Source organism: Scyliorhinus torazame, chromosome 22 (assembly GCF_047496885.1).
Source record: "Scyliorhinus torazame isolate Kashiwa2021f chromosome 22, sScyTor2.1, whole genome shotgun sequence".
NCBI classification, from domain to species: Eukaryota; Metazoa; Chordata; class Chondrichthyes; order Carcharhiniformes; family Scyliorhinidae; genus Scyliorhinus; species Scyliorhinus torazame.
This window is the reverse complement of record NC_092728.1, coordinates 19,931,392-19,958,682: the sequence shown is the minus strand read 5'-3', so window position 1 is coordinate 19,958,682 and position 27,291 is coordinate 19,931,392. Positions and strand designations below refer to the sequence as shown.

Genomic DNA, 27,291 nt, shown 5'->3' with positions numbered 1-27,291 from the left:
GATGTATCCCACACCCCTCACTGTAACGCTCTGAGATAATCACACGCCCCTCACTGTAACACTCTGATATATCCCACATCCCTCACAGTAACGCTCTGATATACCCCACTCCCCTCACTGTAACATTCTGATAGACCCCACACCCCTCACTGCAACACTCTGATATATCCCACACCCCTCACTGTAACACTCAGATATATCCCCCTCCCCTCACTGTAACATTCTGATATACCCAACACCCCTCACTTTAACACCCTGATATACCCCACACCCCTCACTGTAACACTGGTATGCCCCACACCCCTCACTGTAACACTCTGATATGCCCCACACCCCTCACTGTATCACTCTGATATAAGCCACTCCCCTCAATGTAACATTCTGATATGCCCCACACCCCTCACTGTAACACTCAGATATATCCCCCTGCCCTCACAGTAACATACTGATAGACCCCACACTCCTCACTGCAACAGTCTGATATACTCCACACCGCTCACTGCAACACTCTGATATATCCCACACCCCTCACTGTAACACTCTGATATATCCCACACCCCTCACTTTAACACTCTGATATACCCCACACCTCTCACTGTAACACACTGATATATCCCACACCCCTCACTGTAACACTCTGATATATCCCACACCCCTCACTTTAACACTCTGATATACCCCACGCCGCTCACTGTAACACTCTGATATACCCCACACCCCTCACTGTAACATTCTGATATACCCCACACCCCTCACTGTAACACTCTGATTTATCCCACACCCCTCACTGCAACATTCTGATAGATCCCACACCCCTCACTGTAACAGTCTGATGTACCCCACACACCTCACTGTAACATTCTGATAGACCCACACCCCTCACTGCAACAGTCTGATATATCCCACACCCCTCACTGTAACACTTTGATATGCCCCACACCCCTCACTGTAACATTCTGATAGACCCCACACTGCAACACTCTGATATATCCCACACCCCTCACTGTAACACTCTGATATAACCCACACCTCTCACTGTAACACTCTGATATATCCCACACCTCTCACTGCAACACTCTGATATACCCCACACCTCTCACTGTAACACTCTGATATATCCCACACCCCTCACTGTAACACTCTGATTTATCCCACACCCCTCACTGTAACAGTCTGATGTACCCCACACACCTCACTGTAACATTCTGATAGACCCACACCCCTCACTGTAACAGTCTGATATACCCTACACCCCTCACTGCAACAGTCTGATATATCCCACACCCCTCACTGTAACACTTTGATATGCCCCACACCCGTCACTGTAGCACTCTGATATCAGCCACTCCCCTCACTGTAACATTCTGATAGACCCCACACCCCTCACTGCAACACTCTGATAGACCCACACCCCTCACTGTAACAGTCTGATATACCCCACACCCCTCACTGTAACAGTCTGATATACCCCTCACTGTAACACTGATATACCCCACACCCCTCACTGCAACAGTCTGATATACCCCACACCCCTCACTGTAGCACTCTGATATAAGCCACTCCCCTCACTGTAACATTCTGATATACCCCACACCCCTCACTGCAACAGTCTGATATATCCCACACCCCTCACTGTAACACTTTCATATGCCCCACACCCCTCACTGTAGCACTCTGATATAAGCCACTCCCCTCACTGTAACATTCTGATAGACCCACTCCCCTCACTGTAACACTCTGATATACCCCACACCCCTCACTGCAACACTCTGATATATCCCACACCCCTCACTGTAACACTCTGATTTATCCCACACCCCTCACTGTAACAGTCTGATGTACCCCACACACCTCACTGTAACAGTCTGATATACCCCACTCCCCTCACTGTAACACTCTGATATACCCCACACCCCACACTGCAACACTCTGATATATCCCACACCCCTCACTGTAACACTCTGATATGCCCCACACCCCTCACTGTAACAGTCTGATATACCCCACACCCCTCACTGCAACACTCTGATATATCCCACACCCCTCACTGTAACACTCTGATATGCCCCACACCCCTCACTGTAACACTCTGATATACACCACACCCCTCACTGCAACACTCTGATATATCCCACACCACTCACTGCAACACTCTGATATATCCCACACCCCTCACTGTAACACTCTGATATATCCCACACACCTCACTGTAACACTCTGATATACCCCACTCCCCTCACTGTAACATTCTGATAGACCCCACACCTCTCACTGCAACACTCTGATATATCCCACACCCCTCACTGTAACACTCAGATATATCCCCCTCCCCTCACTGTAACATTCTGATATACCACACACCCCTCACTTTAACACTCTGATATACCCCACGCCCCTCACTGTAACACTGGTATGCCCCACACCCCTCACTGTAACATTCTGATATGCCCCACACCCCTCATTGTAACACTCAGATATATCCCCCACCCCTCACTGTAACATACTGATAGACCCCACACCCCTCACTGCAACAGTCTGATATACTCCACACCCCTCACTGCAACATTCTGATATATCCCACACCCCTCTCTGTAACACTCTGATATACCCCACACCCCTCACTGTAACAGTCTGATATGCTCCACACCACTCACTGTAACAGTCTGATATATCCCACACCCCTCTCTGTAACACTCTGATATATCCCACACCCCTCACTGTAACAGTCTGATATGCTCCACACCACTCACTGTAACAGTCTGATATACCCCACACACCTCACTGTAACACTCTGATATACCCCACACCACTCACTGTAACACTCTGATAGACCCACACCCCTCACTGCAACAGTCTGATATACCCCACACCCCATACTGCAACATTCTGATGTATCCCACACCCCTCACTGTAACGCTCTGAGATAATCACACGCCCCTCACTGTAACACTCTGATATATCCCACATCCCTCACTGTAACATTCTGATATACCCCACGCCCCTCACAGTAACAGTCTGATATACCCCACTCCCCTCACTGTAACATTCTGATAGACCCCACACCCCTCACTGCAACACTCTGATATATCCCCCTGCCCTCACAGTAACATACTGATAGACCCCACACCCCTCACTGCAACAGTCTGATATATCCCACACCCCTCGCTTTAACACTCTTATATACCCCACACCCCTCACTGTAACATTCTGATATATCCCACACCCCTCTCTGTAACACTCTGATATATCCCACACCCCTCACTGTAACACTCTGACATACCCCACACCTCTCACTGCAACATTCTGATGTATCCCACACCCCTCAATGTAACGCTCTGAGATAATCACACGCCCCTCACTGTAACACTCTGATTTATCCCACACCCCTCACTGCAACATTCTGATAGATCCCACACCCCTCACTGTGACACTCTGATAATACCCACACCCCTCACTGTCACACTCTGATATACCCCACACCCCTCACTGTAACAGTCGGATATACCCCACACCCCTCACTGTAACACTCTGATATACCCCACACCCCTCACTGTAACAGTCGGATATACCCCACACCCCTCACTGTAACACTCTGATATACCCCACACCTCTCACTGTAACACTGTGATATATCCCACACCCCTCACTGTAACACTCTGATTTATCCCACACCCCTCACTGTAACATTCTGATAGACCCACACCCCTCACTGTAACAGTCTGATATACCCCACACCCCTCACTGCAACACTCTGATATATCCCACACCCCTCACTGTAACACTCTGATATGCCCCACACCCCTCACTGTAACACTCTGATATACCCCACTCCCCTCACTGTAACATTCTGATAGACCCCACACCCCTCACTGCAACACTGAGATATATCCCCCTCCCCTCACTGTAACATTCTGATATACCCCTCACTTTAACACTCTGATATACCCCACACCCCTCACTGTAACACTCTGATATGCCCCACACCCCTCACTGTAACACTCTGATATACCCCTCACCCCTCACTGTAACACTCTGATATACCCCACACCCCTCACTGTAACACTCTGATATACCCCACACCTCTCAATGTAACACTCTGATAGACCCCACACTCCTCACTGCAACACTCTGATATATCCCACACCCCTCACTGTAACACTCTGATATATCCCACACCCCTCACTTTAACACTCTGATATACCCCACGCCGCTCACTGTAACACTGGTATGCCCCACACCCCTCACTGTAACACTCTGATATAAGCCACTCCCCTCACTGTAACATTCTGATAGACCCCACACCCCTCACTGCAACACTCTGATATATCCCACACCCCTCACTGTAACACTCTGATATATCCCACACCCCTCACTGTAACACTCTGATATGCCCCACACCCCTCACTGTAACATTCTGATATACCCCACACCCCTCTCTGTAACACTCTGATATATCCCACACCCCTCACTGTAACAGTCTGATATACCCCACACCCCTCACTGCAACACTCTGATATATCCCACACCCCTCACTGTAACATTCTGATATACCCCACACCTTTCACTGCAACATTCTGATGTATCTCACTCCCCTCACTGTAACGCTCTGAGATAATCACACGCCCCTCACTGTAACACTCTGATATATCCCACACCCCTCACTGCAACATTCTGATAGATCCCACACCCCTCACTGTTACAGTCTGATGTACCCCACACACCTCACTGTAACATTCTGATAGATCCACACCCCTCACTGTAACAGTCGGATATACCCCACACCCCTCACTGTAACATTCTGATATGCCCCACACCCCTCACTGTAACACTCTGATATAAGCCACTCCCCTCACTGTAACATTCTGATATGCCCCACACCCCTCACTGTAGCACTCTGATATAAGCCGCTCCCCTCACTGTAACATTCTGATATACCCCACACCCCTCACTGCAACACTCTGATATATCCCACACCCCTCACTGTAACACTCTGATATATCCCACACCCCTCACTTTAACACTGGTATGCGCCACACCCCTCATTGTAACACTCTGATATATCCCACAACCCTCACTGTAACACTCTGATATATCCCACACCCCTCACTGTAACACTCTGATATGTCCCACACCCCTCACTGTAACACTCTGATATACCCCACACCCCTCACTGTAACAGTCTGATGTACCCCACACACCTCACTGTAACACTCTGATATACCCCACACCCCTCACTGTAACAGTCTGATGTACCCCACACACCTCACTGTAACACTCTGATTTATCCCACACCCCTCACTGTAACACTCTGATATACCCCACACCCCTCACTGTAACAGTCTGATGTACCCCACACACCTCACTGTAACACTCTGATATATCCCACACCCCTCACTGTAACACTCTGATATGCCCCACACCCCTCACTGTAACACTCTGATATGCCCCACACCCCTCACTGCAACACTCTGATATATCCCACACCCCTCACTGTAACACTCTGATATGCCCCACACCCCTCACTGTAACACTCTGATATACCCCACTCCCCTCACTGTAACATTCTGATAGACCGCACACCCCTCACTGCAACACTCTGATATATCCCACACCCCTCACTGTAACACTGATATATCCCCCTCCCCTCACTGTAACATTCTGATAGACCCCACGCCCCTCACTGTAACACTCTGATATGCCCCACACCACTCACTGTAACACTCTGAAATAAGCCACTCCCCTCACTGTAACATTCTGATATGCCCCACACCCCTCACTGTAACACTCTGATATAAGCCACTCCCGTCACTGTAACGCTCTGAGATAATCACACGCCCCTCACTGTAACAGTCTGATATATCCCACATCCCTCACTGTAACATTCTGATATACCCCACACCCCTCACTGTAACACTCAGATATATCCCACACCCCTCACTGTAACACTCTGATATACCCCACACCCCTCACTGTAACACTCTGATTTATCCCACACCCCTCACTGCAACATTCTGATAGATCCTACACCCCTCACTGTAACACTCTGATATGCCCCACACGCTTCACTGTAACACTCTGATATATCCCACTCCCCTCACTGTAACATTCTGATAGACCCCACACCCCTCACTGTAACACTCTGATGTATCCTACACCCCTCACTGTAACACTCTGATATAAGCCACTCCCCTCACTGTAACACTCTGATGTATCCTACACCCCTCACTGTAACATTCTGATATACCCGACACCTCTCACTGTAACACTCTGAGATAATCACACGCCCCTCACTGTAACACTCTGATATACCCCACACCCCTCACTGCAACATTCTGATAGATCCCACACCCCTCACTGTAACAGTCTGATGTACCCCACACCCCTCACTGTAACACTCTGATTTATCCCACACCCCTCACTGTAACATTCTGATATACCCGACACCTCTCACTGTAACACTCTGAGATAATCACACGCCCCTCACTGTAACACTCTGATATATCCTACACACCTCACTGTAACACTGATATCTCCCACACCCCTCACTGTAACACCGATATACCCCACACCCCTCACTGCAACATTCTGATAGATCCACACCCCTCACTGTAACAGTCGGATATACCCCACACCCCTCACTGTAACACTCTGATATACCCCACTCCCCTCACTGTAACATTCTGATAGACCCCACACCCCTCACAGCAACACTCTGATATGCCCCACACCCCTCACTGTAACACTCTGATATAAGCCACTCCCCTCACTGTAACATTCTGATATGCCCCACACCCCTCACTGTAACACCCTGATATATCCCACACCCCTCACTGTAACATTCTGATAGACCCCACACCCCTCACTGTAACACTCTGATATATCCCACACCCCTCACTGTAACACTCTGATATATCCCACACCCCTCACTTTAACACTGGTATGCCCCACACCCCTCACTGTAACATTCTGATATGCCCCACACCCCTCACTGTAACACTCTGATATAAGCCACTCCCCTCACTGGAACATTCTGATATGCCCCACACCCCTCACTGTAACACTCTGATATATCCCACACCCCTCACTGTAACATTCTGATAGACCCCACACCCCTCACTGTAACACTCTGATATATCCCACACCCCTCACTGTAACACTCTGATATATCCCACACCACTCACTTTAACACTGGTATGCCCCACACCCCTCACTGTAACACTCTGATATAAGCCACTCCCCTCACTGTAACATTCTGATATGCCCCACACCCCTCACTGTAACTCTCTGATATATCCCACAACCCTCACTGTAACACTGATATATCCCACACCCCTCACTGTAACACACTGATATACCCCACACCCCTCACTGTAACACTCTGATATATCCCACACCCCTCACTGTAACACTCTGATGTACCCCACACACCTCACTGTAACATTCTGATAGACCCACACGCCTCACTGTAACAGTCTGATATACCCCACACCCCTCACTGTAACACTCTGATATAAGCCACTCTCCTCGCTGTAACATTCTGATATGCCCCACACCCCTCACTGTAACACTCTGATATAAGCCACTCCCCTCACTGTAACATTCTGATAGACCCCACACCCCTCACTGCAACACTCTGATATATCCCACACCCCTCACTGTAACACTGGTATGCCCCACACCCCTCACTATAACATTCTGATATATCCCACACCCCTCTCTGGAACACTCTGATATACCCCACACCTCTCAGGGTAACACACTGATATACCCCACACCCCTCACGGTAACACTCTGATATAATCACACGCCCCTCACTGTAACAGTCTGATATACTCCACATCCCTCACTGTAACACGCTGATATAACCCACACCCCTCACGGTAACACTCTGATGTACCCCACACCCCTCGCTGTCACACTCTGATAGATCTTAGAACCCTCACTGTAACACTCTGATATATCCCGCAATCCTAGCTGTAACACTGATATATCCCACACCCCTCACTGTAACACTTTGATATATCTCACACCCCTCACTGTAACACGTTGATGTATCCCACACCCCTCACTGTAACGCTCTGATATGTCCCACACCCCTCACTGTAACACACTGATATACCCCACACCCCTCACTGTAACACTGTGATATACCCCACACACCTCACGGTAACACTCTGATATACCCCACATCCCTCATTGTAACGCTCTTATGTACCCCACACCCCTAATTGTAACGCTCTGATATGATCACACGCCCCTCACTGTAACACACTGATATTCCCCACACTCCTCACTGTAACACTCTGATATACCCACACCCCTCACTGTAACATTCTGATAGACCCCACTCCCCTCACTGTAACATTCTGATATATCCCACACCCCTGTCTGTAACACTCTGATATATCCCACACCCCTCACTGTAACACTCTGATATACCCCACACCCCTCAGTGTAACACTCTAATATACCCCACACCTCTCACTGCAACGTTCTGATGTATCCCACACCCCTCACTGTAACGCTCTGATATGCCCACACCCATCTCTGTAACACACTGATATATCCCCGACCCCTCACGGTAACACTGATATACCCCACACCCCTCATTGTAACACTCTGATATACACCACACCCCTAATTGTTACGCTCTGAGATAATCACACGCCCCTCACTGTAACACACTGATATACCCAACACCCCTCACTGTAACACTCTGATATGTCCCACACACCTCACTGTAACTCACTGATATACCGCACACCCCTCACTGTCACACTGATACACCCCACGCACCTCATTGTAACACTCTACCCATGCCCGTCACTGTAACATTCTAATGTATCCCACATCCCTCACTGTAATACTCTGATATATCCCACACCCCTTACTGCAACACTTTGATAGACACCTCGCCCCTCATTCTAACACTCTGATATACCCCACATCCCTCAGTGCAACACTCTGATATACCCCACGCCCCTCACTGTAACACTGGTATGCCCCACACCCCTCACAGTAACATTCTCATATTTCCCACACCCCTCTCTGTAACACTCTGATATATCCCACACCCCTCACTGTAACACTCTGATATAGCCCACACCCCTCACTTTAACACTCTGATATGCCCCACGCCCCTCACTGTAACACTGGTCTGCCCCACACTCCTCACGGTAACATTCTGATATGCCCCACACCCCTCATTGTAACACTCTGATATAAGCCACTCCCCTCACTGTAACATTCTGATATGCCCCACACCCCTCACTGTAACACTCAGATATATCCCCCTCCCCTCACTGTAACATACTGATAGACCCCACACCCCTCACTGCAACAGTCTGATATACTCCACACCCCTCACTGCAACACTCAGATATATCCCCCTCCCCTCACTGTAACATTCTGATATGCCCCACACCCCTCACTGTAACACTGGTATGCCCCACACCCCTCACTGTAACACTCTGATATATCCCACACCCCTCACTGGAACACTCTGATATACCCCACACCTCTCATTGTAACACTCTGATATATCCCACACCCCTCACTGTAACACTCTGATATATCCCACACCCCTCACTGTAACACTCTGATATACCCCACACCCCTCACTGTAACAGTCTGATATATCCCACTCCCCTCACTGTAACACTCTGATATATCCCACACCCCTCTCTGTAACACTCTGATATATCCCACACCCCTCACTGTAACAGTCTGATGTACCCCACACACCTCACTGTAACACTCTGATATATCCCACACCCCTCACTGTAACACTCTGATATGTCCCACACCCCTCACTGTAACACTCTGATATATCCCACACCCCTCTCTGTAACACTCTGATATATCCCACACCCCTCACTGTAACAGTCTGATGTACCCCACACACCTCACTGTAACATTCTGATATATCCCACACCCCTCTCTGTAACACTCTGATATATCCCACACCCCTCACTGTAACACTCTGATATACCCCACATCCCTCACTGTAACACTCTGATATAAGCCACTCCCCTCACTGTAACATTCTGATATGCCCCACACCCCTCACTGTAACACTCTGATATAAGCCACTCCCCTCACTGTAAAACTCTGATATAAGCCACTCCCCTCACTGTAACACTCTGATATACCCCACACCCCTCACTGTAACACTCTGATATACCCCACACCCCTCACTGTAACCGTCTGATATATCCCACTCCCCTCACTGTAACACTCTGATATACCCCACACCCCTCACTGTAACACTCTGATATACCCCACACCCCTCTCTGTAACACTCTGATAGATCCCACACCCCTCACTGTAACACTCTGATATATCCCACACCCCTCACTTTAACAGTCTGATGTACCCCACACACCTCACTGTAACATTCTGATAGACCCACACCCCTCACTGTAACACTGATATACCCCACACCCCTCACTGTAGCACTCTGATATATCCCAGGCCCCTCACTGTAACATACTGATAGACCCCACACCCCTCACTGCAACACTCTGATATATCCCACACCCCTCACTGTAACACTCTGATATATCCCACACCCCTCACTGTAACATTCTGATATATCCCACACCCCTCACTGTAACACTCTGATATAAGCCACTCCCCTCACTGTAACATTCTGATATGCCCCACACCCCTCACTGTAGCACTCTGATATAAGCCACTCCCCTCACTGTAACATTCTGATATGCCCCACACCCCTCACTGTAACACTCTGATATAAGCCACTCCCCTCACTGTAACATTCTGATATGCCCCACACCCCTCACTGTAACACTCTGATATAAGCCACTCCCCTCATTGTAACATTCTGATAGACCCCACACCCCTCACTGCAACACTCTGATATATCCCACACCCCTCACTGTAACACTCTGATATATCCCACACCCCTCACTTTAACACTCTGATATACCCCACGCCCCTCACTGTAACACTCTGATATACCCACACTCCTCACTGTAACACTGGTATGCCCCACACCCCTCACTGTAACACTCTGATATATCCCACAACCCTCACTGTAACACTCTGATATATCCCACACCCCTCACTGTAACACTCTGATATACACCACGCCCCTCACTGTAACACTCTGATATATCCCACACACCTCACTGGAACATTCTGATAGACCCACACGCCTCACTGTAACACTGATATACCCCACACCCCTCACTGTAACACCCTGATATATCCCACACCCCTCACTGTAACAGTCTGATGTACCCCACACACCTCACTGTAACATTCTGATAGACCCACACGCCTCACTGTAACATTCTGATATGCCCCACACCCCTCACTGTAACAGTCTGATATACCCCACACCCCTCACTGCAACACTCTGATATATCCCACACCCCTCACTGTAACACTCTGATATGCCCCACACCCCTCACTGTAACACTCTGATATACCCCAGTCCCCTCACTGTAACATTCTGATATACCCCACACCCCTCACTGCAACACTCTGATATATCCCACACCCCTCACTGTAACACTCTGATATGCCCCACACCCCTCACTGTAACACTCTGATATACCCCAGTCCCCTCACTGTAACATTCTGATAGACCCCACACCCCTCACTGCAACATTCTGATATACCCCACGCCCCTCACTGTAACACTGGTATGCCCCACACTCCTCACTGTAACATTCTGATAGACCCCACACCCCTCACTGCAACATTCTGATATATCCCACACCCCTCACTATAACACTCAGATATATCCCCCTCCCCTCACTGTAACATACTGATAGACCCCACACCCCTCACTGTAACACTCTGATATATCCCACACCCCTCACTGTAACACTCTGATATACCCCACACCCCTCACTGCAACACTCTGATATATCCCACACCCCTCACTGCAACAGTCTGATATACCCCACACCCCTCACTGTAACGCTCTGAGATACCCCACACCCCACACTGTAACACTCTGATATACCCCACACCCCTCACTGTAACACTCTGATATGCCCCACACCCCTCACTGTAACACTCAGATATATCCCCCTCCCCTCACTGTAACATACTGATAGACCCCACACCCCTCACTGTAACACTCTGATATACCCCACACCCCTCACTGCAACACTGATATATCCCACACCCCTCACTGCAACAGTCTGATATACTCCACACCCCTCACTGCAACACTCTGATATATCCCACACCCCTCACTGTAACACTCTGATATATACCACACCCCTCACTTTAACACTCTGATATACCCCACGCCGCTCACTGTAACACTGGTATGCCCCACACCCCTCACTGTAACATTCTGATATATCCCACACCCCTCTCTGTAACACTCTGATAGACCCACACCCCTCACTGTAACACTCTGATATATCTCACACCCCTCACTGTAACATTCTGATATACCCCACACCCCTCACTGTAATACTCTGATATATCCCCCCGCTCACTTTAACACTCTGATATATCCCACATCCCTCACTGTAACATTCTGATATACCCCACGCCCCTCACAGTAACACTCTGATATGCCCCACACCTCTCACTGCAACATTCTGATGTATCCCACACCCCTCACTGTAACACTCTGATATATCCCACATCCCTCACTGTAACATTCTGATAGACCCACACCCCTCACTGTAACAGTCTGATATACCCCACACCCCTCACTGCAACACTCTGATATATCCCACACCCCTCACTGTAACACTCTGATATACCCCACTCCCCTCACTGTAACATTCTGATAGACAGCACACCCCTCACTGCAACACTCTGATATATCCCACACCCCTCACTGTAACAGTGATATATCCCCCTCCCCTCACTGTAACATTCTGATAGACCCCACGCCCCTCACTGAAACACTCTGATATATCCCACACCCCTCACTGTAACACTCTGATATACCCCACACCCCTCACTTTAACACTCTGATATACCCCACGCCCCTCACTGTAACACTGGTATGCCCCACACCCCTCACTGTAACATTCTGATATGCCCCACACCCCTCACTGTAACACTCTGATATAAGCCACTCCCCTCACTGTAACATTCTGATATGCCCCACACCCTTAACTGTAACACTCCGATATAAGCCACTCCCCTCACTGTAACGCTCTGAGATAATCACACGCCCCTCACTGTAACACTCTGATAGATCCTACACCCCTCACTGTAACACTCTGATATCCCCCACACCCCTCACTGTAACATTCTGATATACCCCACACCCCTCACTGTAACACTCTGATATATCTCACACCCCTCACTGTAACATTCTGATATACCCCACACCCCTCACTGTAACACTCTGATATACCCCACACCCCTCACTGTAACACTCTGATATAGCCCACACCCCTCACTGTAACACTGGTATGCCCCAGACTCCTCACTGTAACATTCTGATATGCCCCACACCCCGCATTGTAACACTCTGATATAAGCCACTCCCCTCACTGTAACAATCTGATATGCCCCACACCCCTCACTGTAACACTAAGATATATCCCCCTCCCCTCACTGTAACATACTGATAGACCCCACACCCCTCACTGCAACAGTCTGATATACTCCACACCCCTCACTGCAACACTCTGATATACCCCACACCCCTCACTGTAACACTCTGATATAGCCCACACCCCTCACTTTAACACTCTGATAAACCCCACGCCGCTCACTGTAACACTGGTATGCCCCACACCCCTCACTGTAACACTGGTATGCCCCACACCCCTCACTGTAACATTCTGATATGCCCCACACCCCTCACTGTAACACTCTGATATAAGCCACTCCCCTCACTGTAACATTCTGATATGCCCCACACCCCTCACTGTAGCACTCTGATATAAGCCACTCCCCTCACTGTAACATTCTGATAGACCCCACACCCCTCACTGCAACACTCTGATATATCCCACACCCCTCACTGTAACACTCTGATATATCCCACACCCCTCACTTTAACACTCTGATATACCCCACGCCCCTCACTGTAACACTGGTATGCCCCACACCCCTCACTGTAACACTATGACATATCCCACTCCCCTCACTGTAACACTCTGATTTATCGCACACCCCTCACTGTAACACTCTGATATGCCCCACACCCCTCACTGTAACACTCTGATATACCCCACTCCCCTCACTGTAACATTCTGATAGACCCCACACCCCTCACTGCAACACTCTGATATATCCCACACCCCTCACTATAACACTCAGATATATCCCCCTCCCCTCACTGTAACATTCTGATATACCCCACACCCCTCACTTTAACACTCTGATATACCCCACACCCCTCACTGTAACACTGGTATGCCCCACACTCCTCACTGTAACATTCTGATATGCCCCACACCCCTCATTGTAACACTCTGATATAAGCCACTCCCCTCACTGTAACATTCTGATATGCCCCACACCCCTCACTGTAACACTCAGATATATCCCCCTCCCCTCACTGTAACATACTGATAGACCCCACACCCCTCACTGCAACAGTCTGATATACTCCACACCCCTCACTGCAACACTCTGATATATCCCACACCCCTCACTGTAACACTCTGATATATCCCACACCCCTCACTTTAACACTCTGATATACCCCACGCCGCTCACTGTAACACTGGTATGCCCCACACCCCTCACTGTAACATTCTGATATATCCCACACCCCTCTCTGTAACACTCTGATATATCCCACACCCCTCACTGTAACATTCTGATAGACCCACACCCCTCACTGTAACACTCTGATATGCCTCACACCCCTCACTGTAACACTCTGACATACCCCACACCTCTCACTGCAACATTCTGATGTATCCCACACCCCTCACTGTAAATCTCTGAGATAATCACACGCCCCTCACTGTAACACTCTGATATATCCCACATCCCACACTGTAACATTCTGATACCCCACACCCCTCACTGTAACACTCTGATTTATCCCACACCCCTCACTGCAACATTCTGATAGATCCCACACCCCTCACTGTAACACTCTGATATATCCCCTTCCCCTCACTGTAACATTCTGGTAGACCCCACGCCCCTCACTGTAACACTGGTATGCCCCAGACCCCTCACTGTAACATTCTGATATGCCCCACACCCCTCACTGTAACACTCTGATATACCCCACACCCCTCACTGTAACACTCTGATATATCCCACACCCCTCACTGTAACACTGTGATATATCCCATACCCCTCACTGTAACATTCTGATACCCCACACCCCTCACTGTAACACTCTGATTTATCCCACACCCCTCACTGCAACATTCTGATAGATCCCACACCCCTCACTGTAACAGTCTGGTGTACCCCACACACCTCACTGTAACATTCTGATAGATCCACACCCCTCACTGTAACAGTCGGATATACCCCACACCCCTCACTGTAACACTCTGATATACCCCACTCCCCTCACTGTAACATTCTGATAGACCCCACACCCCTCACTGCAACACTCTGATATATGCCACACCCCTCACTGTAACACTGATATAAGCCACTCCCCTCACTGTCACATTCTGATATGCCCCACACCCCTCACTGTAACACTCTGATATATCCCACACCCCTCACTTTAACACTCTGATATAAGCCACTCCCCTCACTGTAACATTCTGATAGACCCCACACCCCTCACTGTAACACTCTGATATATCCCACACCCCTCACAGTAACACTCTGATATATCCCACAACCCTCACTGTAACACTGATACATCCCACACCCCTCAGTGTAACATTCTGATAGACCCCACACCCCTCACTGAAACACTCTGATATATCCCACACCCCTCTCTGTAACACTCTGATATACCCCACACCCCTCACTGTAACATTCTGATAGACCCCACACCTCTCACTGTAACAGTCTGATATCCTCCACACCCCTCACTGTAACACTCTGATATACTCCACACATCTCACTGTAACACTGATATATCCCACACCCCTCACTGTAACACTCTGATATACCCCACACCCCTCACTGTAACACTCTGATATATCCCACACCCCTCACTGTAACACTCTGATATACCCCATACCCCTCACTGTAACACTCTGATATATCCCACACCCCTCGCTGTAACACTCTGCTAGATGTTAGAACCCACACTGTAAAACCCTGATATATCCCGCAATCCTAGCTATAACACTGATATATCCCACACCCCTCACTGTAACATTCTGATATATCCCACACCCCTCTCTGTAACACTCTGATATACCCCACACCTCTCACTGTAACACACTGATATATCCCAGACCCCTCACGGTAACACTGATATACCCCACATCCCTCCTTGTAACACTCTGATATACCCCACACCCCTAATTGTTACGCTCTGATATAATCACACACCCCTCACTCTAACACACTGATATACCCCACACCCCTCACTGTAACACTCTGATATATCCCACACCCCACACTGCAACATACTGATAGACCCCACACCCCTCACTGTAACAGTCTGATATACTCCACACCCCTCACTGTAACAGTCTGATATACTCCACACCCTCCACTGTAACACGCTGATGTACCCCACACCCCTCGCTGTCACACTCTGATAGACCTTAGAACCCTCACTGTAACACACTGATATACCCCACATCCATCACTGTAACACTGTGATATACCCCACACCCCTCACTGTAACACTGTGATATACCCCACACCCCTCACGGTAACACTCTGATATACCCCACATCCCTCATTGTAACGCTCTGATGTACCCCACACCCCTAATTGCAACGCTCTGATATGATCACACGCCCCTCACTGTAACACACTGATATTCCCCACACCCCTCACTGTAACAATCTGAAATACCCACACCCCTCACTGTAACACTCTGATACAGCCCACATTCCTCACTGTCACACTCTGATATACCTACACCCCTCACTGTAACACTCTGATATATCCCACACCCCTCACTGTAACATTCTGAAAGACCCCACACCCCTCACTGTAATAGTCTGATATACTCCACACCCCTCACTGTAACACTCTGATATACCCCACACCCTTCACTGTAACACTCTGCTATATCCCACACCCCTCACTGTAATAGTCTGATATACTCCACACCCCTCACTGTAACACTCTGATATACCCCACACCCCTCAATGTAACACTCTGATAGACACCAGACCCCTCACTGTCACCCTCTGATATACCCCTCACCCCTCACTGTTACACTCTGCTATATCCCACACCCCTCACTGTAACACTGAGACCCCACACCCCTCTCTGTAACACTCTGATAGACACCAGACCCCTCACTGTCACCCTCTGATATACCCCTCACCCCTCACTGTAACACTCTGATATATCCCACACCCCTCACTGTAACACTCTGATATACCCCACACCCCTCACTGTAACACTCGGATATACCCCACACACCTCACTGTAACACTGATATACCCCACACCCCTCTCGGTAACACTCTGATATACCCCACACCCCTCACTGTAATAGTCTGATATACTCCACACCCCTCACTGTAACACTCTGATATACCCCACACCCCTCACTGTAACACTCTGATATACCCCACACCCTTAACTGTAACACTCTGATATCCCCACACCCCTCACTGTAACACTCTGATATACCCCACACCCCTCACTGTAACACACTGATATACCCCACACCCCTCACTGTAACACTCTGATATACCCCACACCTCTCACTGTAACACACTGATATATCCCAGACCCCTCACGGTAACACTGATATACCCCACACCCCTCCCTGTAACACTCTGATATACCCCACACCTCTAATTGTTACGCTCTGATATAATCGCACGCCCCTCACTCTAACACACTGATATACCCCTCACTGTAACAGTCTGATATACCCCACACAACTCACTGCAACATACTGATAAACCCCACACCCCACACTGTAACACTCTGATGGACACCACACCCCTCGCTGTCACACTCTGATAGACCTTAGAACCCTCACTGTAACACTGATATATCCCGCAATCCTAGCTGTAACAATGATATATCCCACCCCCCTCACTGTAACGCTCTGATATGTCCCACACCCCTCACTGTAACACACTGATATACCCCACACCCCTCACTGTAACACTGTGATATACCCCACACCCCTCACTGTAACACTGTGATATACCCCACATCCCTCATTGTAACGCTCTGATGTACCCCACACCCCTAATTGTAACGCTCTGATATGATCACACGCCCCTCACTGTAACACTCGGATATACCCCACCCCCCTCACTGTAACACTGATATATCCCACACCCCTCACTGTAACACTGATATATCCCACACCCCTCACTGTAACACTCTGATATACCCCACACCCTTCACTGTAACACTCTGATATACCCCACACCCCTCACTGTAACACTCTGATATACCCCACCCCCCTCACTGTAACACTGATATATCCCACACCCCCCTCACTGTAACACTGATATATCCCACACCCCTCACTGTAACACTGATATCCCACACCCCTCACTGTAACACTCTGATATACCCCACACCCCTCACTGTAACACTCGGATATACCCCACACCCCTCACTGTAACACTGATATACCCCACACCCCTCTCTGTAACACTCTGATATACCCCACACCCCTCACTGTAACACTCTGATATACCCCACACCCTTCACTGTAACACTCTGATATACCCCACACCCCTCACTGTAACACTCTGATATACCCCATACCCCTCACTGTAACACTCTGATATATCCCACACCCCTCGCTGTAACACTGCTAGATGTTAGAACCACACTGTAAAACTCTGATATATCCCGCAATCCTAGCTATAACACTGATATATCCCACACCCCTCATTGTAACACTTTGAGATATCCCACACCCCTCACTGTAACATTCTGATATATCCCACACCCCTCTCTGTAACACTCTGATATACCCCACACCCCTCACTGTAACACTCTGATCTACCCCACACCTCTCACTGTAACACACTGATATATCCCAGACCCCTCACGGTAACACTGATATACCCCACATCCCTCCTTGTAACACTCTGATATACCCCACACCCCTAATTGTTACGCTCTGATATAATCACACGCCCCTCACTGTAACACTCTGATATATCCCACACCCCACACTGCAACATACTGATAGACCCCACACCCCTCACTGTAACAGTCTGATATACTCCACACCCGTCACTGTAACAGTCTGATATACCCCACACCCCTCACTGTAACACTCTGATGTACCCCACACCCCTCGCTGTCACACTCTGATAGACCTTGGAACCCTCACTGTAACACACTGATATACCCCACACCCCTCACTGTAACACTCTGATATATCCCGCAATCCTAGCTGTAACACTGATATATCCCACACCCCTCACTGTAACACTTTGATGTATCCCACACCCCTTACTGTAACGCTCTGATATGTCCCACACCCCTCACTGTAACACACTGATATACCCCACACCCCTCACTGTAACACTGTGATATACCCCACACCCCTCACTGTAACACTCTGATATACCCCACACCCCTCACTGTAACACTCTGATGTACCCCACACCCCTAATTGTAACGCTCTGATATGATCACACGCCCCTCACTGTAACACACTGATATTCCCCACACCCCTCACTGTAACACTCTGATATACCCACACCCCTCACTGTAACACTCTGATATATCCCATACCCCTCACTGTAACACACTGATATACCGCACACCCCTCACTGTAACACTCTGATACACCCCACACCCCTCACTGTAATAGTCTGATATACTCCACACCCCTCACTGTAACACTCTGATATACCCCACACCCTTCAGTGTAACACTCTGATATACCCACACCCCTCACTGTAACACTCTGATATACCCCACACCCCTCACTGTAACACTCTGATAGACACCAGACCCCTCACTGTAACACTCTGATATATCCCACACCCCTCACTGTAACACTGATATACCCCACACCCCTCTCTGTAACACTCTGATATACCCCACACCCCTCACTGTAATACTCTGATATACCCCACACCCCTCACTTTAACACTCGGATATACCCCACACCCCTCACTGTAACACTGATATACCCCACACCCCTCTCTGTAACACTCTGATATACCCCACACCCCTCACTGTAACACTCTGATATACCCCACACCCTTCACTGTAACACTCTGATATACCCCACCCCCCTCACTGTAACACTGATATATCCCACACCCCTCACTGTAACACTGATATATCCCACACTCCTCACTGTAACACTCTGACATACCCCATACCCTTCACTGTAACACTCTGATATACCCCACACCCCTCACTGTAACACTCTGATATATCCCACACCCCTCACTGTAACACTCTGATATACCCCACCCCCCTCACTGTAACACTGATATATCCCACACCCCTCACTGTCACACTGATACACCCCACCCCCTCACTGTAACACTGATATATCCCACACCCCTCACTGTAACACTGATATATCCCACACCCCTCACTGTAACACTCTGATATACCCCACACCCCTCACTGTAACACTCGGATATACCCCACACCCCTCACTGTAACACTGATATACCCCACACCCCTCACTGTAACACTCTGATATATCCCACACCCCTCACTGTAACACTCTGATATACCCCACCCCCCTCACTGTAACACTCTGATATACCCCACACTCCTCACTGTAACACTGATATACCCCACCCCCCTCACTGTAACACTGATATATCCCACACCCCTCACTGTAACACACTGATTCCCCCACACCCCTCACTGTAACACTGTGATATATCCCACACCCCTCACTGTAACACACTGATTCCCCCACACCCCTCACTGTAACACTGATATACCCCACCCCCCTCACTGTAACACTGTGATATATCCCACACCCCTCACTGTAACACACTGATAATCGACAAGGGTGCCAAAGATCAACTGTGATTCCCTCATGATCGAATGTCAGGCCAATAGTCATTGATAGGAGTAACTTGGATCATCCATGATGCTTGGCATAGTGGAATATCAGGCTAACATTCACTGACAGGAGTAACGTTTATCGTCTCTGATGCCTTGCACAGTGGAATATCAGGCCAGTACTCACTGACTGCATTAACTTGGATCATCTCTGCTGCCTTCCAGTGTGGAATATCAGGCCAATATCATTGACAGGAATTACTTGGTTCAACTGCGATGCCTCCCGTAGTGGAAAAGCAGGCCAAAGCTCATAGACAAGAGCTACTAGAATTAATTGCGATGCTTCCCACAGTCAATGACAGGCCACTACTCATAGATAAAAGAGACCAGGATCAACAATGATGCCCCCACAGTCGAATATCAGGCAAATATTAACTGACAACAGCAACTAGGCTCGACTAGGCGATGCACCGCATAGTAGAATATCAGACCAAAGATGATAGACAGGGTTTTTCTGCGAACTGTCACCCCACACTCCCTGCCCCTCTCCCAGTTTTGCCGCGTCGCTTTACAAGTGGGCTCAGATACTGACCGGCACGTCGGGCATCATGACAGAGAGATTGTTGGGCCGCACGGTGAGCTGGACGCAGCGGTTGGACTCAGTGGCAAAACGCTGTGGCTCAACAGCCCGGTGACACTCGCTCCGCTGGGTGCACCTGGCGGGTGGAGGAATAAATAGGCACAAGTTCAGAGCAATGGCGTTCATTGCATAAAACCAGCGTCAGCAGAATGGGAACTGTGTGTTATCAGAGAGCACAAGAGGTAGATTGAGGCACTCCCTCAGCACTGACCCTCCGACAGTGCAGCACTCCCTCAGCACTGACCCTCCGACAGTGCGTCGCTCCCTCAGCACGGACCGTCTGACAGTGCAGCGCTCCCTCAGCACGGACCCTCCGACAGTGCGTCGCTCCCTCAGCACGGACCGTCTGACAGTGCAGCGCTCCCTCAGCACTGACCCTCCGACAGTGCGGCGCTCCCTCAGCACTGACCCTCCGACAGTGCGGCGCTCCCTCAGCACTGACCCTCCGACAGTGCGTCGCTCCCTCAGCACGGACCCTCCGACAGTGCGGCGCTCCCTCAGCACTGACCCTCCGACAGTGCGGCGCTCCCTCAGCACTGACCCTCCGAGAATGCGTCGCTCCCTCAGCACTGACCCTCCGACAGTGCAGCGCTCACTCAGCACTGACCCTCCGACAGTGTGGCGTACCTCAGCACGGACCCTCCGACAGTGCGGCGCTCCCTCAGCACTGACCCTCTGACAGTGTGGCGTCCCTCAGCACGGACCCTCTGACAGTGCAGCACTCCCTCAGCACTGACCCTCCGACAGTGCGGTGCTCCCTCAGCACTGACCCTCCGACAGTGCGGCGTCCCTCAGCACTGACCCTCCGACAGTGCGTCGCTCCCTCAGCACGGACCCTCTGACAGTGCGGCGCTCCCTCAGCACTGACCCTCCGACAGTGCGGCGCTCCCTCAGCACTGACCCTCCGACAGTGCGGTGCTCCCTCATCACTGACCCTCCGACAGTGCGGCGCTCCCTCAGCACTGACCCTCCGACAGTGCGGCGCTCCCTCAGCACTGACCCTCCGACAGTGCGGCGCTCCCTCAGCACTGACCCTCCGACAGTGCGGGGCTCCCTCAGCACTGACCCTCCGACAGTGCGGCACTCCCTCAGTACTGACCCTCCGACAGTGCGGCGCTCCCTCAGCACTGACCCTCCGACAGTGCGGCGCTCCCTCAGCACTGACCCTCCGACAGTGCGGCGCTCCCTCAGCACTGACCCTCCGACAGTGCAGCACTCCCTCAGCACTGACCCTCCGACAGTGCGGCACTCCCTCAGTACTGACCCTCCGACAGTGCAGCGCTCCCTGAGCTGAGGGAAGTAATGGGCCTGGTTTTTGCCCCCAGTCTCTGCTCTAGAGGATTGAACCCACAATTTTCTAACAGAAAGGTGGTGAGAGGGAGGCTTCCTGAGAAGCGGCCAACATCGTACGCCTCAAATACCTTTCTCGGTCCCACCCTGAGTTAAAAGGGGTTGAATATTTATTTCAGCGCAGAATATTAAAATAGTAGTTGGCCAATTTCAAACACTGACTCTCCATTTAAAATATGTGAAAAATGGCACGGTGTAGCCAAACCCAGCTTGATTTGCTGAGCATGTTTCCAGCCAAATGTTAATTTAATAACAATGTTGTGTTGAAGCTTCAATAGATTTTGTGCAGAAATAGTTCAGGTTTAATTCCCTCCCGCAGAAGGAAGTAATCTAGTGAGGACTGAGGCCCTTCTCCCTCTGACTTTGACGGGACTCCTGAATCAGTATGGCAGCCACGTCAAAGCGAGACTCACGTCCCCTGTACCCCCCTCACCCCCGCCCCACCTCCTGCAGACTGTGCCACAGCCGTCTGTACCCGCTCCCCTCAGGACCATACCTGTGCTCAAACTCACACACACTCACACTCTCAGACACACACACACTCACGCACACACACACACACTCACGCACACACACACACACACTCTCAGACACACACACACTCTCAGACACACACACACTCTCAGACACACACACACTCTCAGACACACACACACTCTCAGACACACACACACTCTCAGACACACACACACTCTCAGACACACACACACTCTCAGACACACACACACTCTCAGACACACACACACTCTCAGACACACACACACTCTCAGACACACACACACTCTCAGACACACACACACTCTCAGACACACACACACAGACTCACACACACTCACTCTCAGATACACACATTCACACTCACTCACAGACTCACACACTCACTCTCAGACACACACTCACACACACTCACTCTCCGACACACTCACACACTCTCAGACACACACTCACATTCACTCATAGACTCACACACTGATACTCACAGACATACACACTCACACACACAAACACTCACACTCTCAGACACACACACACTCACACTCACTCACAGACTTACGCACACACACAAACACTCACACTCTCAGACACACACACACACTCACTCACACACACTCATACTCTCAGACACAAACTCACTCTCAGACACACTCGCACACACACAGATTCACACACTCACAGACTCACTCACTGTCAAACACACACACACTCACACACACACACTCATACACACTCACATACACAATCACACATTAACACACTCACAGATGCACACACCAGTACACTCACACACACTCATGCACTCACTCGCACATTCACACTCTCAAACACTCAGACTCACACACACTTGCATACTCGCACACTCACACACATGAGAACACACATTCACACTCTCAGATGCACACACACACTCACTCACAGACTCACACACACACTCTCTCAGACACTCACGCATTGCACACTCACACACACACACACACACTCTCAGTCTCACACACACACACTCGCAGACACTCACACACACTCACCCTCACACTCATACACTCTCTCACACACATTCTCACACACACTCACACACATTTACACTTTCAATAATCATTCACACTCACAGACACACACACGCTCTCGCTCATACACACTCTCGCACACACATGCTTTCACACACACACTCACATTCTCACACACTCACTCAAACACGCCACACTCACCCACAAGTACTTACTCACACACACGCACTCAAATACACATAGAGGCACACACTTACTCTCACACACACAAACTGTCTCACACACTCACTGACACATACATACCACTCACAAACACACACTCTCACACTCGCACAAACACAGACTTTCACACTCCTTTCCCTCATACTCACACTCGCTCAGACACACACTCTCTCACACAAGCACACAGAAAGAGAGACGGAGACAGCGATGGAGAGAGGGTTGGCACGAGGAGTAGAGAGAGAGAGAGGGGAAGTGGAGGGAGAGATGGTGAGTGAGCAGGATGGAGAGGGAGAGAAATAGGCGAAAGGGACAGAGGGAGGGTGACTGGGGGAGGAGAAGGGGGGGAGAGAGAGTGACACACGATGAGGAGAAGGGAAGACAGGAGTGGAGAGATAGAGAAAGCAAAAGAGGATGGGGAAGAGAAAGAGAGAGATGGACGGAGAGGAAGTGGAGGGGGACGGGTGCGATTGGGGGATGAGAAGCAAGGGGAGGGGAGATCAGGATTTTATGATCACAGTAAACCCGAGAGACAGATGGAGACAATGGTTTGAGTGATGGATAATTTCACATTTAGACAGACTGGCATGAATCATCAGCTGACACATCATAAACCGAGCAAGTTAAATATTTTCCTCAACAGTCAGCCAACAATACTCGACACTCGGAGGCCATAATTAACCAGCAACCAAAACAAAACTAATTCTTCACTGGGGTCTTCCTGCTGAACAAACATTCTCCACCACAGAGAGAGAGACTCCTCCGTTAACAATGTAACTGTCAGTGCTGAGGGAGCGCCGCACTGTCTGAGGGTCAGTGCTGAGGGAGCACCGCACTATCTGAGGGTCAGTGCTGAGGGAGCGCCGCACTGTTGGTGGGTCAGTGCTGAGGGAGCGCCGCACTGTCGGAGGGTCAGTGCTGAGGGAGCGCCGCACGGTCAGAGGGTCAGTGCTGAGGGACTGCCGCACTGCCGTAGAGTCAGTGCTGAGGGAGCGCCGCACTGTCGGAGGGTCAGTGCTGAGGGGTGGGTGCACTGTCAGAGGGTCAGTGCTGAGGGAGCGCCGCACTGTTGGTGGGTCAGTGCTGAGGGAGCGCCGCACTGTCGGAGGGTCAGTACTGAGAGAGCACCGCACTGTCGGAGGGTCAGTGCTGAGGGAGCGCCGCACTGTCGGAGGGTCAGTGCTGAGAGAGCGCCGCACTGTCGGAGGGTCAGTGCTGAGGGAGCGCCGCACTGTCGGAGGGTCAGTGCTGAGGGAGCGCCGCACTGTCGGAGGGTCAGTGCTGAGAGAGCGCTGCACTGTCGGAGGGTCAGTGCTGAAGGAGCGCCGCACTGTCGGAGTGTCAGTGCTGAGGGAGCACCGCAGTGTCGGAGGGTCAGTGCTGTGGTTGCACCACACAGTCAGAGGGTCAGTGCTGAGGGAGCGCCGCACTGACGGAGGGTCAGTGCTGAGGGAGCGCCGCACTATCTGAGGGTCAGTGCTGAGGGAGCGCTGCACTGTAGGAGGGTCAGTGCTGAGGGAGCGCCGCACTGTCGGAGGGTCAGTGCTGAGGGAGCGCCGCACTGTCGGAGGGTCAGTGCTGAGGGAGCGCCGCACTGTCGGATGGTCAGTGCTGAGGGAGCGCCGCACTGTCGGAGGGTCAGTGCTGAGGGAGCGCCGCACTATCTGAGGGTCAGTGCTGAGGGAGCGCTGCACTGTCGGAGGGTCAGTGCTGAGGGAGCGCCGCACTGTCGGAGGGTCAGTGCTGAGGGAGCGCCGCACTGTCGGAGGGTCAGTGCTGAGGGAGTACCGCACTATCGGACGGTCAGTGCTGAGGGAGCACCGCACTGTCGGAGTGTCAGTGCTGAGGGAGCACCGCAGTGTCGGAGGTTCAGTGCTGAGAGAGCGCCACACTGTCAGAAGGTCAGTGCTGAGGGAGCGCCGCACTGTCGGAGGGTCAGTGCTGAGGTTGCATCACACTGTCAGAGGGTCAGTGCTGAGGGAGCGCCGCACTGTCGGAGGGTCAGTGCTGAGGGAGCGCCGCACTGTCGGAGGGTCAGTGCTGAGGGAGCGCCACACTGTCGGAGAGTCAGTGCTGAGGGAGCGCCGCACTGTCGGACGGTCAGTGCTGGTGGAGAGCGCCGCACTGTCGGACGGTCAGTGCTGAGGGAGCGCCGCACTATCTGAGGGTCAGTGCTGAGGGAGCGCCGCACTGTCGGAGGGTCAGTGCTGAGGGAGCGCCGCACTGTCGGATGGTCAGTGCTGAGGGAGCGCCGCACTGTCGGAGGGTCAGTGCTGAGGGAGCGCCGCACTATCTGAGGGTCAGTGCTGAGGGAGCGCTGCACTGTCGGAGGGTCAGTGCTGAGGGAGCGCCGCACTGTCGGAGGGTCAGTGCTGAGGGAGCGCCGCACTGTCGGAGGGTCAGTGCTGAGGGAGTACCGCACTATCGGACGGTCAGTGCTGAGGGAGCACCGCACTGTCGGAGTGTCAGTGCTGAGGGAGCACCGCAGTGTCGGAGGTTCAGTGCTGAGAGAGCGCCACACTGTCAGAAGGTCAGTGCT

General features: G+C 50.7%; 1 protein-coding gene across 1 annotated transcript in view; it reads right to left on the bottom strand.

Moving 5' to 3' along the window:
- Window positions 1-27,291, bottom strand: part of plxna3 (plexin A3) — a 297,717-nt gene that overhangs the window by 187,445 nt on the left and 82,981 nt on the right. The window contains exon 6 of the mRNA XM_072487943.1: window positions 21,634-21,757. Coding sequence (XP_072344044.1) covers window positions 21,634-21,757 — 124 coding nt within the window. The remainder of the gene's footprint in view (window positions 1-21,633; window positions 21,758-27,291) is intronic.